This window comes from Alosa alosa, chromosome 12 (genome assembly GCF_017589495.1).
Source record: "Alosa alosa isolate M-15738 ecotype Scorff River chromosome 12, AALO_Geno_1.1, whole genome shotgun sequence".
In the NCBI taxonomy this organism is placed as follows: domain Eukaryota; kingdom Metazoa; phylum Chordata; class Actinopteri; order Clupeiformes; family Clupeidae; genus Alosa; species Alosa alosa.
In genome coordinates this window covers 13,869,422-13,887,386 of record NC_063200.1, presented here as the reverse complement: position 1 = coordinate 13,887,386, position 17,965 = coordinate 13,869,422, and the positions used below count along the sequence as shown (strand labels likewise).

The 17,965-nt window shown below is 43.7% G+C and overlaps 2 protein-coding genes across 4 annotated transcripts in view; both read left to right on the top strand.

Annotated features, from left to right (window-relative positions):
- nsd3 (nuclear receptor binding SET domain protein 3) overlaps window positions 1-5,358 on the top strand; it is a 33,149-nt gene extending 27,791 nt beyond the window's left edge. Inside the window, 1 exon segment of the mRNA XM_048259357.1 lies at window positions 1,095-5,358. Coding sequence (XP_048115314.1) covers window positions 1,095-1,393 — 299 coding nt within the window. The 3' untranslated portion in view covers window positions 1,394-5,358.
- A 264-nt stretch (window positions 5,359-5,622) lies between these two features.
- Window positions 5,623-16,024, top strand: plpp5 (phospholipid phosphatase 5). 3 transcript variants are annotated; one of them, XM_048258181.1, is made up of 8 exons: window positions 5,623-5,801; window positions 6,333-6,443; window positions 6,998-7,106; window positions 8,364-8,454; window positions 10,254-10,317; window positions 11,334-11,458; window positions 13,193-13,363; window positions 15,723-16,024. In XM_048258181.1, the coding sequence occupies exons 2-8, from the start codon at window positions 6,373-6,375 to the stop codon at window positions 15,899-15,901; spliced, it is 810 nt and encodes a 269-aa protein (XP_048114138.1). In that variant the 5' UTR covers window positions 5,623-5,801; window positions 6,333-6,372; the 3' UTR covers window positions 15,902-16,024. The 3 variants fall into 3 exon arrangements, with proteins under 3 accessions (XP_048114138.1, XP_048114139.1, XP_048114140.1); XM_048258182.1 differs by lacking the exon at window positions 5,623-5,801 and adding an exon at window positions 6,208-6,230; XM_048258183.1 differs by lacking the exon at window positions 5,623-5,801 and having other exon boundaries at window positions 6,344-6,443; window positions 6,976-7,106.
- Window positions 16,025-17,965: the final 1,941 nt, after the last annotated feature.

The window sequence follows — 17,965 nt, the reverse complement described above, 5'->3', positions numbered from 1 at the left end:
AGCTGCAGCTAAAACCTGCTTGTGTGTGTAGCCTATTTTTCTGCATGATTGCATTCTTTGTGCAGGAGTGTCTACTTTCTGCCGGGGGTGGAACCCCAGTGCAGTAAAGTGTCCCCCCTCCACCTCGAGTCCTTACATAACCGAGATGAAGGCATCTTTGACAGGCACAGTGCTTGCTGAAGGGCCTACGTAGCCCTCAGATGTGCTAAATGTGGAAGGGAGCATGAGTATGGACAATGTGGGGATAAAACACTCTTAAAGCAAATGTGTTGAAAACAGCACGACTTGTTTTTAACACACGTGTCCAGATAGGGACAACACAGTTTGTGTTGTTTCCTTTTTTTTATTTGTTATACAATATATGTTGAAAATAACACAACTTGCATTGAAAAAAACACAACTTTCATATATGCTACATGCTAAAAAACGTGATTCAATTAATTCAGTGGTGGAAGCTGCTAATGATGTTTTTTAGGGATAAGAACATAGGCGGATGATCATCCCATACTAATCAGTAGTATGGAGGGTCTCAAAATGGTTAAAGCATTAGAAAGGGAAATTATTTCTGCAGGAAATCTCAGACCTCATTCATATAGCTCCAGCTCTGCACCCCCCCTCCCCGGAAAGTTAGCGCGTTCCTTTAATGCTTACCTTGCTGACGTTCAGCCAATTTGACACTGACCTCAAGAGCACTGGCCTGTGAAGACCTTGGCTGACCTCTACAGGAGGGAGCAGGAACAGCAGCATTTTTGTGTCAAACTGCACTTGTCTGATGTGAGATGTGCTGGCGAAACCTGTCTGGTAGCTTCCGCAGATGAATGGCACTCTGTGTTGTATTAGGAAGTCACAGAGTTTTGCTACATTACATTTTGCATGACGACATTTTGGAAATCCAATTTTAAAGAGATACTTTGATTAAAAATCAATAACCGCAAGCACTTAATTTAACTAATCTTACTGTTCACACGTCTCCCATTTTTATTTTATTTTTATTAATTGTTAAAAAAAATATTTGAAAGCATGCTGTACTTTTCATGCTGTTACTGCATCCAGAAGCTGGTTGTTTACGTCTGTGTGTTTACCTGTGTTACCAGGGCGATGGGAGTGTCCGTGGCACCAGTGTGACGTGTGCCAGCGCGTCTCGAGCGTCTTCTGTGACTTCTGCCCCACGTCGTTCTGCCGCGATCACGAGCGGGGCGGCCTGGTGCCCTCAGCCCTGCAGGGCCGCCCCTGCTGCCCCAAGCACAACCCTCAGCGGCCCCTGGACGAAGGGCACGCCAAGGTCAAGATGGAGGAGGAAGAGGAGGACGAGGAGGAGGAGGAGGAAGAAGAGGAAGAGGAGGAGGAAGAGGAGGAAGAACAGCCAGAGTCACCTGAGGAACCGGCCGAGTGAGCCGGACCAATGGAAGAAGAGTTTGAGGGCGAGAGAGAGAAGAAAGAGAAGAGAGAGAGATCAGACGCTGAGGCCACAGCTGAGGCTGCGAAACATAAGCTTACTTTGCCAGCGTAAGCAGAGAAGGCTGGAGACTCGTCTGTTTTCGTTTTCCCTTTTTATACATCACATGGACACACCCTCTTCTCTCAGACACACACACACACTTTTCCCTCAGCATTGCATGTGACCGCTGTTCTTTTTTTAAGTGTTCCTTTTCTGTAGGCAGTGGGAAGTCCTAGACTGTTATCTCCTTCATTCTGCCTGTACGGCCGATGGTTTTCGTTTCCTCCAGCGGATCTCCAGCCTCGCTTCAAGCCTCGTTGTCGAACGGTTGGCTCTCGGTCTGTGGACCTGGCTAATGATTCTCCATATGGTACCAACGACCCAAGAACTTTATTTTCTGTACCTCATGTAAATACCGGGCTCAAATAGGTAGACTGGGGCCGAGAACACTCTCGATTCAGAACCCCACAGATCATGCCACATTTCAAAACATTTACCCACGGTGGGAACATATCGTACGCCAGATCAAACCATGACAAAGACTTTGTTTAATAATGTCTCCTCATCCCACTTTGTGATTTTTCAAATACATATATATCTATATATTAATATATTTATATGTCTATGTTTACATTAACACACAATGTATTGTTACTACAGTATACTAGTCCATTTGATATCACTGTTGTTGCGTATTCTCATTGTATGTGATCTTAACATTTGTTCGTTGGGTATTTGCTTTTCTCGTTTTGACTGCCTAAATAGGCACTTGGCTCTGCATTTGGCACATGACTTTCTGCTTCGCTACCAATGTGTATCACTTGAAGACGTGAATCGATCACGTGGAGAGGAACGAGGAGGTCTACAGTGGAACCTTTAGAACCGGTAAAAGCTGGTGAAGAGGACCCAAAGAAGAACCTGCCTTTGGTTCTCTTTTTGGGACAGTTCCGGCTCTAGGATGCGAATGTGAAGTAGCATTTGCGTCATTTATAGTTGTTTTTAAATTTTTTTAATTATTACTATTTCTGTAATTAATATCATTTTCAAGTGACCTATTTGGGCTTGCTATGGAGCCCATTTGATTACATATCTTGTTTTTGTTGTCTAAAGTAAAAAAAAAAACACCCACATTTGCCCTCTGTAGATGTTTTTGACACTGCCATCCGAATCCTAGAAGAAGCCTTACTGAAAATCACTTCTTTCACGCATTGTTTAAACTCTCCTTATGATATTGCACAGGTGCCAATAGAAAGGTCTACCACCAGGATTCACCTTGCTCAGAAGAACAGCACTATCTCCAATTGTAATAGCTGTGATGCCTCTGATTTTGTTTTTATTTATTTTATTTTTTAAACTGTAGTTCATACTTTATGATTTGTACGTCAGGTGTGGTTCACCAGTGAGTTTTATTATGTAAATATTACCTGAATCATCTGTATTTTATTTTATTTAGAACTTGACGACCATTTCGGTTACATACAAAGAAGCTGTACGATAAAGGTGTTGTGTGTTTTTTTTTTTTTTTTTTTTTTTTTTTTTATACCTACCTATATATTCTTATGTGCCCGCCCGGGATCTTCTCCAGATATTCTTCCCACCGTGCTCCACACAGTATTCAAGTGCGCTCCTCTGTGAAGCCACGCCGTTGTCTTAATCGTACTATTGACCACCAGGAAAGCCTGGCCAGGCCCATCAGTGGACAGGCTTGGGGAGGGTCACTAGGGTGGGACTTGCAGAGCAGCATAGTGTAGCATCTTTCTGTGACTCCTCCTCTTCCTTCGTGTCCACAAGAGCCAATCTCAGTAGTGTTCATAGGCCATGGCAGTGGTTTTCAAAAACAGCCAAAAAAAAAAAATGGAAAATTGCCTTGCCTATGTGTTGGACTTAGCTGCTAGCTGCTGTGATGTGAAGTACCGTGTTGTGCTGGTCCAAAAACTCATTTGTTTACCAGTAAGCTGTGCCCATTGTGAGCACTGTTTTAAGACCAGGAATGGGATAGAAGTTGTGTTACTATGGCGTTGACCTGTGACCTTGTTTTTTTTTTTTTTTTTAGGGTACTGCTGCACCATGGACAAGGCCCAGAGTAGTCATTTTTACCTGACCGTGTTCCAGTGTTCTAAGAGAATTATAACATATTCACTCCACCAGGCTGTTCCATTGCGTTATCGAGAGGAAAGCGATGCTGGCCGGGGTTACTTGAAATGTGTTTGTGTTCATATTCTTTATCTTGCTTCTGGTCAGCGGCAGAGTTTGGACACCACTTGGTTCGAAATGCATGGTTGTAGGCCGTGGCATTGGCGTGGCATGTTTTTGACAAAGGGAATCGCATTAACGTCAGCTATGAGGGGACGGTGCCCTGTTGCTATGGTGAGATGCGTGGGACACGTGACATTGTACTGCTACCAGCCTTGTACGCTTTTTTGGGTTTGTTTGTTTGTTTATTTGTTTGTTTGTGTTCTTTTATTTTAGTCTCACAAGAAGTGCACCAATCAGCACTTTCACTTTGTTCACATTTCTGGCCTTTCAGTATTTTTTTTTTTTAAATGTGCTTTAATTGTAATGCTACAGAGTCTAACTGTACAATTTAAGAGTATGCTCTAAGAGTTTTCCATAGAAATCAATAGGCACTTTCAGTAAATACCATTGACATTTCCCTCCATGAATAATTTGATTCTGGGGGAATCAAATTAACATTCAGACTTTTTAGTATAGTTATGTTTTAAAGAAAAAATCTTCTAGTGGTAAAGGAAAAGAGTTTTATTTTCTTCTTTAAAGTGAGGCTGTTCTGTGCGAGACCCCTGTATGAAACTGTTAACGGTTCCACGGTTCTCAAAGGGTTCCTCAGACTGCCATAGCAATGCCTTTTAAGTAAAAGTATCTTTCATTGACACCATAGCATATACCAAACTGATGAGGTTTTCAGCTGCCAAACAGATCCAGTGACAATGACCTCGAGGGGTTTGGAGTATTAAGCTTGACCTAGCAGTAGTATCAACAATAGGAGAAATCTAGCCAAAATCTGTTTGCTGACATCAGTATTGCCATGAGTTCCTTTCACATACAGTACGTCATTCATTCACTCTAGTCTTAATTTAGACACCCACACAGTATTGAGAGTAAAGATCGATGTCCTACATTTTTCTGTTTATTAATGTCTTGCTTATGTGTGCACCATACATACATCTTTTTGATGTGTGTGTATGTGAGAGAAAGAGAGAGAGAGCGAGAGAAAGTGACCGGTTAGTCAAAAGCATCTTTTGCAATTCCATACTGGTGACCAGTATTAGAGTTGCTATTAGGAGTCGAAAAAAGGTGAAATTGTCTCACCAGCTCCACTGAAATATTATTTGTTTTCATGTGTTCATTTCACATTCCTTTGAGAAAGACTGTTTACTAAATCTTGCAACTGGACAAAACTAGTTTCTGTTTTGTGTATTGTATGTTTTGTGTCGGTGTAAATGTCACCACAAACATTGGATTGAAGTATACGCTCCATCTGAATAAAAAAGTATCATACACGATATGGCTTGGGTAGTATGAATGTCCTCTCCCAGTTTTATAAAATGATATACTCATGAATAGAGTTTTTTTGGCTATAGTACTTAGCCCATGTACTTGCATTGTGTAAGAGAATGATGCTTGTCCAATTGTATATATTAGATGGCAACAAATCCAACTGTCATTCTATTGTAGTGTCAACAGAATGCCTGTAACATATTGCTTCTGAATGTTTGTGACGGTATAGGAACATTTTGTACATTCCTTTTATCTGTAAAATTTTTATTTGACTAACGTTATTTCTGAGATGTTTTTTCTTCAGAATCCATAGAATATTCTGAGAGTACTTTAAGTAACATTCCACAGATTTACTCGGTATCAGACATGCCTGGTTTGACTTCAATAAAACTGTTCTGAATGTTCGTGTTTGAAGCACAGTTCATTTAGTCTGACACATGCAATTAATGTCAAGGCAAGTTTCTTGCCTAATTTGTCACCATGTCATTCATATTGTAATTATCTGCAACTTTCGATCGCCCAAAAGCATCCACCCACTTTACGCAAATGGATGCATATTGCATAGCCTACAATGTGATGGTTAAACTAGACAGTCCCGTGGAGTTTCGGTGCAATACTGCTAGTGACCCATAGATGCCGCCCTCAAAATATGACGTGGTAGTGTTTCATTAACGTTACCGTCAGAGAGAAACCTCTCCATCGGTGATTTCTAATGCGGTAGGTCGCGATACTGTGCCATATGACATGATCATTACTACGAGGAACTACGATCTTCACCTCTAACGCCTGCTTTTGACAATCGACGATATCATCCGTCGGTTAAAGGAGGCAAGGGGTGCGTCGGAAGGTCCGTATGAAACAAACCTCACTGTACAACGGGGAGAAAGAGTGTTGCTAACCTATTCACGGAAATGTTTCGCTTGCTAGGTTCTGTACAGATGTGGCAGACGCAGCGGGTGGTCTTCCCGGATACGTTTGCGCTCTCCGCCGATGCCATAAATGATCGTTTTGGGGGCGCTTGCTATGCTCTTTGTCAAGCTTTGCCTGCGTTGGGGTTTGAAGTATTGAAACGTGTCATATTTACATTGGGTCTGCCCTGCCCGCGTTTCCCTTGAAATAACGCGAACTCTGCTTCTAGTGTTGTTACATTAACGTTAGAGCATATTGCATTTTTGTGTAGCACCTTAACGATGTTAACATACTGTTCACATCAGATTGCCTTGAAGGAATCCTTTCGCGAACTGACCCATCAACCCACTAACGATATCTCTGCTCTGTATGCAACTGTCGCCTGCTATCAGTGTAAACTGCAAATGATAACCTATGAGGTTTTTCTGACACCTCTGCTTGGTCGTCTCCTCTCTGATTTCTGGTACAGGTGAGACGATAAGGGATTTGATGACGACTTTGACCTGAAGATGAAGAAGAGTTTAGACAATGGCTTCATCGGTGAAGTGCTGGTTCGACTTCTTCTTTTAGCCGTGTTTCTGTGAGTATCACACCACAAACGCTCTCCATTTTATACTTAATATGAGGTTTAAATAAATGCAAAATAAATACATTATCATCGATTTCTTAATGCTAGTAGATACATCACTTAAAACTACAGCACATAAGGAAATAGTCGCATTCATTTTGACACTCCTAGTCTGTGTCAAAGTACCCGCCTTCTCTTGTCTAACTTGTCTAACAGGCCTGAAATGTCAAACTAAAGCAAAAGAAAGTAAAAAATACTATCAGGGCCTATTGACTCCTGCATGGTAGCCCCTCCATGCATTCACTTTAAAAACACACAAAGCATCAGAACCACAAAGCATGGCCTTGAATGGCTCCATCCCTGTGGTTGTGTCAGGTGTAGAGCTTCATGGTTGTGGGTCTCCTCTCCTCTCCTCCCCTCCTCTCTTCTCCTCCCCTCCTCTCTACGCTCTCCCCCTCTCTCCTCTCCTCTCCTCTTCTCCTCCCCTCCTCTCCTCTTCTGTCCTATCCTCTCCTCTTCTCCTGTCCTCTCCTCCCTCACACAGACTGTGTGTGTTCTCTCGTCAGAGTTACTGAGGCTTTGCCTCCTTTTACTCGAGAGATCCAGCCCGAAGAACTGTGGCTCTACAAGTTCCACCACGTGGAAAATGATCATGTGCCCACCAACCTCATGTTTGTGAGTAAACTACGCAGCACTAAACAACTTCACCTCTCCAGTCTTTCTTTACACTGATGCTTACGCTCTCTCCCTCTCTCACACATGCTCTCTCTCTCTCTCCCTCCCTCTCCCCCTCGCTCTCTCTCAACACACACACACACACACACACACACATGCATGGCTTTGATTCCTACAGAGCGTGCACTCAGATTAAAACTAAGCCTAGGCCCAACCTGGCCTGTGCTTTGAGTTGCTTTGGGTAAAAGTGTTGGCGAAATGAATTGCTTCATTCCACCTCTAGGTAGTAAGGCAATAGCTTTATATACCCCCATTTGGTAGTGTAGTAGCTAAGGAACTTGCTAGCATGCAGTACTACTAAATGTAATGGGAGTGATTCCTTGATGAAGTTGGCCTCTGCTATTAGTGTCTGTCAGTCACTTTGGTTGAAAGCGTCAGCTAGATGCATAAGTAAACGACCAGAGCTGTGTGTGCCAGCAGCAGCAGGCGTGCGCTATTATTTTATGCATCGGTGCTCAGGGGGAGCAGGAGAAACTCGAGCCTTTATTTGGGCCTGACCTCTGCTCTCCCATGTTGCCCTTGGAAAATGCAGCAGCAGTCCAGACAGCAAACACACAGCCAGAGGATGCAGCAAGACAGGGTTTAGAAGATGCTTAAAAGTCAAACTGAGTGAGAATGCATCTTTGTCAGTGTTGCTATGGATATTTGTTGTCGAGATGGATTAAGTTTGCGATTTTTTCGCACTCACTTCTATCCAAAGTGACATTAAAAAAAAAATCACATGTCTAGCGTTTTTTATAAAAGTGTGCATGTGTGATTTTTTTTCTTGGTACCAAACTGCTTGAACGTAGGCTCCCTCGTCTAAGAATCTAACTTACATTTGAATGTGTCCTATTGCATCAGGAAGACGGATAGCAGTGAAACCATGGCACTGAATCCAAATGTTGAGACTTAAGTCTCCTATTCATTATCTCTCTCAGACTCTTTTATGTGAAGCCTTTCACATAAAAGAGTCATGCTGCATATTGTAGTGAAACTGGATTTCTGGATTTTTGTCTGGTGGATGTCTATTAACCTGAGGTGCTATTCTCTCTTTCTCTCTGTGTGTGTGTTTGTGTTTGTCTGGTGGATGTTTATCAACCTGAGGTGCTATTCATTTCTGCTCCATTGTAGTTGATTCTGTTCTATCCTGCGACTGGTATTTTTAATTTTCTTATTAATCTGTTCTGTGTGTGTTTGTGTGTGTGTGTTTTCTAGAGTATCGCCCTCCTCACACCACTGGTGGCCATCTTTCTGTTTGCCTTCCTGAGGAGAGCTGACCGAGGGGACGTGAAGGAGGCCTCTCTGGGTAAGATGGAGCACACACACACACACGCACACGCACGCGCGCATGAACGCGAGAAAGCTACCGATTTGAGCCTGACTCCTCCTGACCTTTCCTGACCCTGTCAAGGTATCCTTGAGCAAGACACTGAACCCCAAAGTTCTTCCGATGTGCAGGATGGCGCCTTGCCTGGCAGCGTCCGCACTCACACACACACTTCACTGGGTACAGTGGAACATGCACACATACACACACACACATACACACACATACCTTCATTAGGTAAGATGGTGCAGAGACACACACACTTTCTCTCGGTAAGGTGTGACACACACACACATCATTGGGTAAGGTGGATCACACACACACACACACACACACACACACACACACACTTTCACTGGGTAAGATGGTGCATACATTAGGGTAGGATGGTGCATTGTGGGTAAGAAGCAGGGTAGGAATTTCACGGCAAAAGTAAATAATATAATTCAATTTAATCATACATTCTACTGAAGGTTTTGCGTCCATGATCTCCCTACCCATTCATCTCGGTGGAATACTTCACGAACCCTTCTTTTAACACATGACAAACCACATCAGAATAAACAGCAGACCTTACCGAACACAAAGGTGTAAAGCAGTCCCCTGTACAGTTAGCCGTTCCAAAGTAATCCAGTTTTGAATTTGCAGTAAATTTCGACATGCATGGATGTCTCCAAATTTGGGCTTTAAGTTTTACAATGTGTTTAAATTGTTCCACATGATTTCATAATGGGCCAAATACAAAATAAATGTTACAAATATCCCCTCGATATTGTAAATCAGAGGACAGCTGACTAAGAGTTTGTGAAAGTAGCCTTAATGATCACAAAATGCTAAGCATGCATCTAGGCTATTTGACTTTCTTAAAGCTGAGCTGTGCTACATTTAAATTGTTCAATACATGATTTCATAGCAGGCCAAATATAAAATAAATTTTATATATAGCCTAGATATCTGTTTTCATTAGATGATCAGATGATTTACAGTTATATGTAATATGTCATGTTTCATGTTTTTATAATGTTTCATACAGTGATGCAGGTCTACTGCAGTGAATAGGCTAAATACAACTTTGGTCATTTTTATAGCCTACTACTGTATAGTTAACTTTGGCCTTGGTGCCCTGACATGTGGCCTTTGTGCCCCCCACCAAATATGCCCAACTGAAGGCCAAGTGGCCTTGCCCCCAGAATGGTGAAATTCCAAGCCTGGTAAGAAGGGTAGCACACACACTTTCTCAGGGGTGCGTTTCCCAAAACCATAGTTGCTAACCTGTTAGCAACGTATTTGGTTGGCGATGGGAAATTGCATTGCAACCAACAAAGTTGCTAACTTAGTTAGCAACTATGGTTTTGCAAAACGCGGCCCTGGGTAGGATCGGATGGTGCATTGTGGGTAAGAAGGCAAAAGTGTGCCTCTCTGATTGGGATCAGTCCCTGCTGCTCTCATAAGCACTGAGGCATATTAATTAAACTCAAGTGCATGTTGTCCAGTCTTCCCCACTACCTCCCTGCCTTCTGACCATCTGATTGCAGTCAGTTAGTGTGTAATGACTGGATAGACTTGGTCTCTAGATTGGGATCTGGGCATGGAATGTAAACCAGACCGTCCCCTGGGAGCCTCAGCGAGGGTTGCTGGGCGACGGTGGGATGGGAGGACGAGGGGAAATTTTCCGTAGTGCTTCTCGACCCCAATGCCGCTTTGCTCTGCATGTTTCCCGTAATGCCGGTCGTCATGTGACGTGTGTGTGTGTGTGTGTGTGTGTGCTTTCTCCCTAGCTGTGACTCTAACTCTGGTGCTCAACGGGGTCTTCACCAATGCGGTCAAGCTCACTGTCGGCCGGTGAGTATGGAGACAGGACCAGGGATGGGGGATTGAAGGGGTGCGTGTGTGTGTGTGTGTGTGTGTGTGTGTGATTGGAGGTGTGTGTATGTGTGTGTGAGATTGGAGGTTTGTGTGTGTGTGTGTGTGTCTGAGAAACTGACCCAGGTATCTGCCGTTGAACTGTTGACTGCTTTGGTCCTACATTTTCACAGGGGTTGGATAGTGGAGAAAGAAAGAAGATGTGTGTGTTTGTCTGTGATCGTGAATATGTGTATGCCCAGACTACAGGCTAATTCTACAGATGAACTCTGAACTTATCCTTACCATTTTGTTTGGAGACCAAAGCATCTGGAAGAGGCCCTGGCGCAGGCTTAAGAGAGTATTTGTCAAATGTTCTGATTAGGAGAGTATTTGTCATATGTCTTCTGATTAGGAGAGTATTTGATAGTATATTCCTTCCGGAATATGGAGGGCAGTCTCCAACTATGCATAATTTAAAACTACTGCTTTCTGAAAGTTAAATTACTGCGAGAGGGAGAGAGAGAGAGAGAGAGAGAGAGAGAGAGGGAGGAAGGGGGGTTGTTAACACTCCTTCGCTGCACTAGTGTCTGCCTTTTCATGATTACTCAGACGTTAGATTATCAGTGAACAAGGCAAGGCTTACCCCGGCACAATACAGTAAATCAAAGAAAGTCTTCAAAAACCTCACATTTCTCCCCATTACCCTTTAGAGATGGAGGGGGGGAGAGAGAGATAGATAAGGCTTCCCCGAAGTGCAGTACTTCCCCGAGTCTTTTTTGTTGCCTGTGTGTGATTAAATATTTAGTGTGTGTGAGCAAGACGAAACCATCAAGCACATCCGGACGGGGTGAGGCTGTCTTCTGGGACAGCAGTTCCTCTGGTACCAGCCCTACTGTAGAAGCCCACCACATCCTGTGGCTGGGTGGGTTGCTCAGACTGCAGTGAGTTTGTTTTCTTTGCTTGTTGTGAGTGAAGGTTTGTTTGCTTGTTTGTTTGTTTTTTACACCCTGCAGGCCGCGGCCAGACTTCTTTTACCGCTGTTTCCCGGACGGGAAGTTCAACGCCGAGCTGAGGTGTAGCGGTGACCCGGATGTGGTCATGGAGGGCAGGAAGAGCTTCCCCAGTGGACACTCCTCCTGTAAGAGGACCCACACACACCCACACACACACACACACACACACACACACACACACACACACACACACACACAGACATGTTCCTCACAGCTGAGGATCGCTCAAAAACCTAAAACATGTGCTAAAGTGGTCCAGGAGAACACGTATAGGTCTGTGCCACTCTGTAGCTGACCCTGGCAGTGCTGTATGTTTTTTTTTTTTTTTTTTTTTAGCAAATACCAACCAGGAAGTACCAGGGTTCCCACGGGTCATGGAATTTCTGGTATATCATGGAAATTTATTCCAGACATGGAAAGTCATGGAATTGTATCATTTGTGGGGGGTCATGGAATATCAGGGAATTTTGTAGTAGCAGTTTAAAATGTACTTGTAAAAATACATTAATGCAAATATATGTCCATGTAGAATTGTTGTATATCTGGTAATTAGCTTTACTGCTTGCTTGAGTGGTTGTGGTTAGCCTAACTTTGCTTATTCAATGCCCATTTATTAATCTCCCACTAAAAAAAAGTCAAAGATTCTTGAACGCTACGCGGCTACTCTGAAATATTTGGTCGGTATATTGTACGATTCATTTATTTTCTATTTATTTTATTGTCATTGATACTTTGCATATTTAATAAACATGAAATGTAAATGTTAAAGAATTAGCCAAAATGGTAAAAGGGCATAAAACATGTACAACATGCCGGAAAAAAAGTGTTATAGAGTAAAGCTGGAGGGGCACTGTCATGGTGTTGTGCTGCTGTAATAAACGTGTGTGTGTCTGACTGCGTGCGGCATATGGAAGCAATGGACAGATTTTCCTCTCGGAGGCTGTGTAAACATGCTTCAGCTTTGCCAGGGTTTGCTGTCATGGCGTTGGCGTATGCAAGCGAGCGCTAAATGAGCTGTTTGTTCTGCCGTAATTGCCTTCTCACCAGCACAGACGTCTCATTAGCCTGGCTCTGGCAGGTCAGCTCGCCCAGTCCAACTGGGTTATGAATCTCTCTGACGCTAGGCAGACTTCAGAAGCCCTGTCAGAGCTCAGACTCAGACCAGACACGAGTGGGAGAAATAGATTTCTTCTCCCTCAGATGGTCTTTTTCAGATGCGCTCCTGTTTGTCACTGTAGAGTGCTTTGGGTGTCTTGATAAAGCGCCATATGAATGCAGCTTGTTGTTGTTATTATTGTTTGTCGTGGAGGAGGTGTGTGTTGTTTTTCAGTCATCATAGGGCTCTGTTTGTTGTGGCTGCCTGTGATGTTGTACACAGAGGTAGCAGTTCCTATTTCCAGACTTACACAGCATCTGGTTGGATCACACAGTTAGGGGATAAATATAGTGCTGTTAAAGGCACAGTGCGTAGATTTTGTTGTGGTTTCCGTCTGAAGCCATTGTCAAACGACACTGTTGTGGCCAATGCAGTACACTCTAGGCATATTTTCTGTCTGTATTAAGCCTTAAGTATTAAGTATTCTCTTAAAGAATATAAATAAATGCCTTAAATAAACAAAAGGGACACTAGGAAACACTCTTTTCACGTTTACCTTCAGAGTGATATTGTTCCATTTGCATTTTAAACTGTGGGTGTAGAGTATATGTTTTTAATGTAATATCACTAATATGTGTTTTTAATTAATATATGTGGATCTTGTACCTATGGTGGTTGGCAGTTGGTGTTCCGTGCTGTAGACCTGTGTCAAAACTCGTCCGCCATCCAACTCTAATTTTGGTGTGTGTCTGTGTCGTTGCAGTTGCCTTTGCAGGGCTGGGCTTTACGGCGTTGTACCTGGGGGGAAAGCTGCACTGTTTCAGCCCCGTAGGCAGGGGGCGCTCTTGGAGGCTCTGCATCTTCCTCATGCCGCTCCTCTGTGCCATCCTCATCGCCGTGTCCAGGACCTGCGACTACAAACACCACTGGCAGGGTAAGTCTGTGTGTGTGTGTGTGTGTGTGTGTGTTTCCTGACTACAAACCCCACTGGCAGGGTAAGTGTGTGTGTGTGTGTGTGTGTGTGTGTGTGTGTGTGTGTGTGTGTGTTCCCTGTGTGTGTGTGTGTTTCCTGACTTTGTGTGATTGATGAAGAGGGCGGATGACTATGAGTATGGATGGAGAGACAGACAGGTAGACAGACAGGTAGACAGACAGACCGGTAGGAAGACATATAAAAGTCCAGAGAGACAGGGAGGCACAGGCACCTGGACATGCATATTTGCATAGTTATCTTCTTGCTGTGTTTATTGTAGGTGTATAATTGTGTGTCATATACAAAGCAGAGCATACAAACCAAAACCAAAACCAAATACAGATAATGAACTCTGGCACAAAACTCACACTGCACAATGGTGCATATTGGGACCAAATTAAGTAGTTAAATGGTATGAAGGCCATTCATCACTCAGGCAGACATGGGGATGCACCCTCAGTGCAATGTGAATTCGTATCTAGAAGCCTTTCAATGCAATTTTAATGAGATTCCCAAAACAGGGATGTTTCTGATCTCGGCTGAAGAAGAGCATAAAACTGGAAATGTCACTGTGTTGGGAATCTTATTAAAATTGCATGAAAAGGGAGCTACAGTGTGCGGAGTCGGACTTCTAGATACTTTTTTTTCAGATTGTATAAAGTATAAGTATAAGTATATATAATCTTTTGATCCCGTGAGGGAAATTTGGTCTCTGCATTTTGTCCCAATCTGTGAATAAGTGAAACGCACTCAGCACACAGTGAACACACAGTGAGGTGAAGCACACACTAATCCCGACTGCTGTGCCTACTGGTTAGGGTTCGAACCGGCAACCCTCCGGTTACAAGTCCGAAGCGCTAACCAGTAGGCTACGGCTGCCCCTATTGCGCTGCCTTGGGTCCAGCACCTACACTGTGTGATGTGCGCCCTGCTTTAACACATCTTTGACTGACGCACCCTCAATGGACACTGTCTCTGTGTCCACTAAGCGATGTGATTGGTCCTCAATTTCGAGAGAGAGAGAGAACAAAGGTGGGCGCTAACTGTAATATCACTCGGCCTTCCAGGAACTCCACGTAGCTCATGTTAGCTGCCTCCTTGAGCGTTGCATCAGCGTTGTGTGTGTGTGTGTGTGACGTCCCTTAGCGTGGCTGGTATAGATTAGCTTGCTGTTATCACCTGCTGTTATCAGATGCCTCAGTGGGTGTCGTGCTCTGCTCCTGTGGGGACCTCCAACCACAGGAGTCCAGTGCTGTGATTTCACAGAGAACAGGTGTCTTTGCTTTATCAGAGAGTAGGTACAAACTCAGGCATTTAGAGCTCAATATGTGAGGTATGTCCACTGACCTCTGTTACAAATAGAATAGCAACAGAAAGTTGGGTAACACTTTACTTGACAGTATCGACATAAGAGTGACATGACACTGTCATGACACATGAACCCTAACCCTAATCCTAATCCTAACTTGTTATGACAAAAACCAAATGACACTTAATGACAGAAGCGTTATGTCATAAACTTTTATGACTTGTTTATGACGGTGTCATATCACTCTTATGTCGATACTGTCAAGTAAAGTGTAACCGGAAGGTGTATTCTAACTACAGGGCATACTAGTGCGGTTCATGTCCTATGTTAATGCAACAATAAAAACACCATGTTACACTTGTAGCACTTTATCTAGGTGCCCCTAATGGTAGCTGCATATTGTAGACCCCTCTGTCTTTACGTCCCATTAAATGAAGAGTTTGGTTCCAAAATGCTATATCTCCATTTTTAAAAAACAATGAAAAAGTCAGGCTATTTAATTGTGTATTTCAGGTAATAAAAAAACAAAATTGAATGTCCGCACACTTGCTCCCGTTTTGCTTTTTCTTTAATTTCACCAAGTGAACGTTTTCGAGCTACACGCTCTTCATCAGACTTGAATCAAGATAGACACACGTCATACTTATTAGGTAGAAAGGGTCACATGGTACATCAATCAAGTTCTAATTGGAAGGCACACCCACTGCAGAGAGGTGCATCCCAAAGTACCAATAGACATCCACAAATATTTTTCACCACACTACACCAGTCTCTACCAAATATACAAAAAATACAGAAATTTCAGGTAGTATAAATCAAATTGCAGATGACTTTGAAAACAAAATGAAAAAAAGAAATTTATGAAAATTCATTAAAATTGTGGTTATACTGTAGCGATTTGGAACCAAACTCTTCTAATAGACCTTTACCTGATGTTTCTTGGAATGTCATCACCAAGGCAACATAAGCAGAACTGCATGAGTAACGTGTGTTGTGACCCTTGACCCTCAGACGTGCTGGTGGGGTCTCTGCTGGGCATGATCTTCTCGTACCTGTGCTATCGGCAGCACTACCCGCCGCTCAGCGACATGGACTGCCACCGACCGCTCCGCCTCAGAGAAGCTTCCGGAGCCTGCGGGGGAGCACAGGAGAGCAAGCAGAACCGATCTGGATACCTCCTGCCACTCTAGGAGAACCTCTCCCTCTCTTCACCTCTCCCTCTCTCTCCCTCTCCCCCTCTCTCCCTCTCCCCCTCTGTCCCTTCATCTACCTCCATCTCTCACACTCATTCTCTCTTTCACATGTTCTTTCCTTTCCTCCATCTCTCTCTCTCTCTCTCTCTCTCTCTCTCTCTCTCTCTCTCTCTCTCTCTCTCTCTCTCTCTCTCTCTCCTATGTCTCCATCTCTCTCTCTGTTTATCTCACCCACTCCCCCCATCCTCACGTCCATTCCAGAAGGGACCGGCTCTCTTAGTCAGACTCCTGGGGTTTTCCACAGCTCAGAGGACACAGTAGACTGTCCCCACTTTCACCCATCTCTGTTTCCTCAGGGCTGAATGGATGATGTGAATGACAGCAAGTGCTAATGTGTGCTCGCAGTTCAGAGGAACCAGGCGTTGGATCCTCTCTTATGCCTTGAGCAATATGTTTCAGCTCGCCGTCCTGTTCGTACGGGTCAGCTTAAACGTATGCCTGACCGTCAGTGATGGTTTTTATCTAACGCTTCTGAGGGTTAGCAGAGGCATACGACGAGCTGTTGAGAAGCTGGAGATGCTGCCAGCTGTCAGCTGTGTCCACTTGGCTCAGAGAAAGACAGCATGAGAGAGAGAGAGAGAATGAATGAGAGAGTGTATTGAATTTGTGTACATGCTTTGACAACACAAGCACTCTTGTCATGTCAATAAAGCTTATTTGAATTTGAATTGAGAGAGAGAGAGAGAGGGAGAGCTTATTTGAATTTGAATTTAGAGAGCGGGAGAACAGACCCACCTCTTCTGTGGATGCCCCTGGAGCAGACTTGGGAGTGTGTAGTGTCTCAGTAGCACATTCCCAGGGTGTGGCAGAGCGCTCTGTGGCCACATCATCAGGGCCTTCCGACCCACCTGAAGGTGGCCACAACTCTGCCACCCCTACCACCACACCGTTCCACTACCACCCTACCCTGACTCTGCCAACATTCCACAACCCCTACCCTAACTCTGCCACCATTCCACTACCCCTCTACCCCGACTCTGCCAACTATTTATTCCACTACCCCTCTACCCCAGTCTCACGCTCCCCTGACTAGTTCTATAGATGCTGCCTGTTGTTATACAGTCTCACCCACAGGGGTACTGCCACCAGGCACTGGGTTGGCCTCCGCTGGGTGTCCATAAGCCACTCGTGTTAAGCATTGTGTTAAACATTCAGGAACTTTAGTATGTGTGCGCGACAGACAGTGGAGTTTTCAGCGAGCTGCCTCTGGCACAGTCAGGGTCGAATGAAGCCTTGCACGCTTTTCTTGGAGGGTTTTGACGTGGTGAAATAAACCGTATTCTGCGCTAACAGATCCTGTGTAAAACACATTGGGAGTTTGTGTCAGAGTGTCCACAGTCATGGTTAGATGACTGTTTATTTATGAATTTTAGACATGCAATTCAGGCCACTTGCCAACAGAGTTTGTAACTTGTCAAATGTATGTTGACTTTACTGGTTGACCTTTTTTTAAAGAACTTTACTATGTTTGTTTAGGTAAGAACTTTGACCATACTATCTGCGGGTGTACGTATATCACCCATAGTTCATCTTTACCGTACTGCATCCTAAAAGGAACACTGTGTTCTTTTGGACATGACTCATTGACTGTGAAAGCTTACTGTTGCCATGATGTTTGAAAGGTTTACTATTGGTAAAGACTGTAATTGAATGATTTAAGTAAAGACACCTGTAATAATTAAAATACTCAAGTATTCAAAATGTTTTGTGGCATTCTCTGTTTTTACTGAGCACAGTGAACCACTATATATATGAAACTGTTTTATGACATTACTCATGAGGCAATTTCACCAAGAAATGATGCCCATACTTCCATAATCTATATAAAAATTGTGGTCTACACATTTGAATAACCACAATGCCACACGATGAGCGATTTATAGCCTACTGCAACCATCACTCCTACTTAAATAACTAGCAGCCTTTATGAGCACGGCTATTTTAAACCTTTTCTGTAATGTCATCTAGTAGTTAGATGCCGACCAACTGGCAATGTATAGG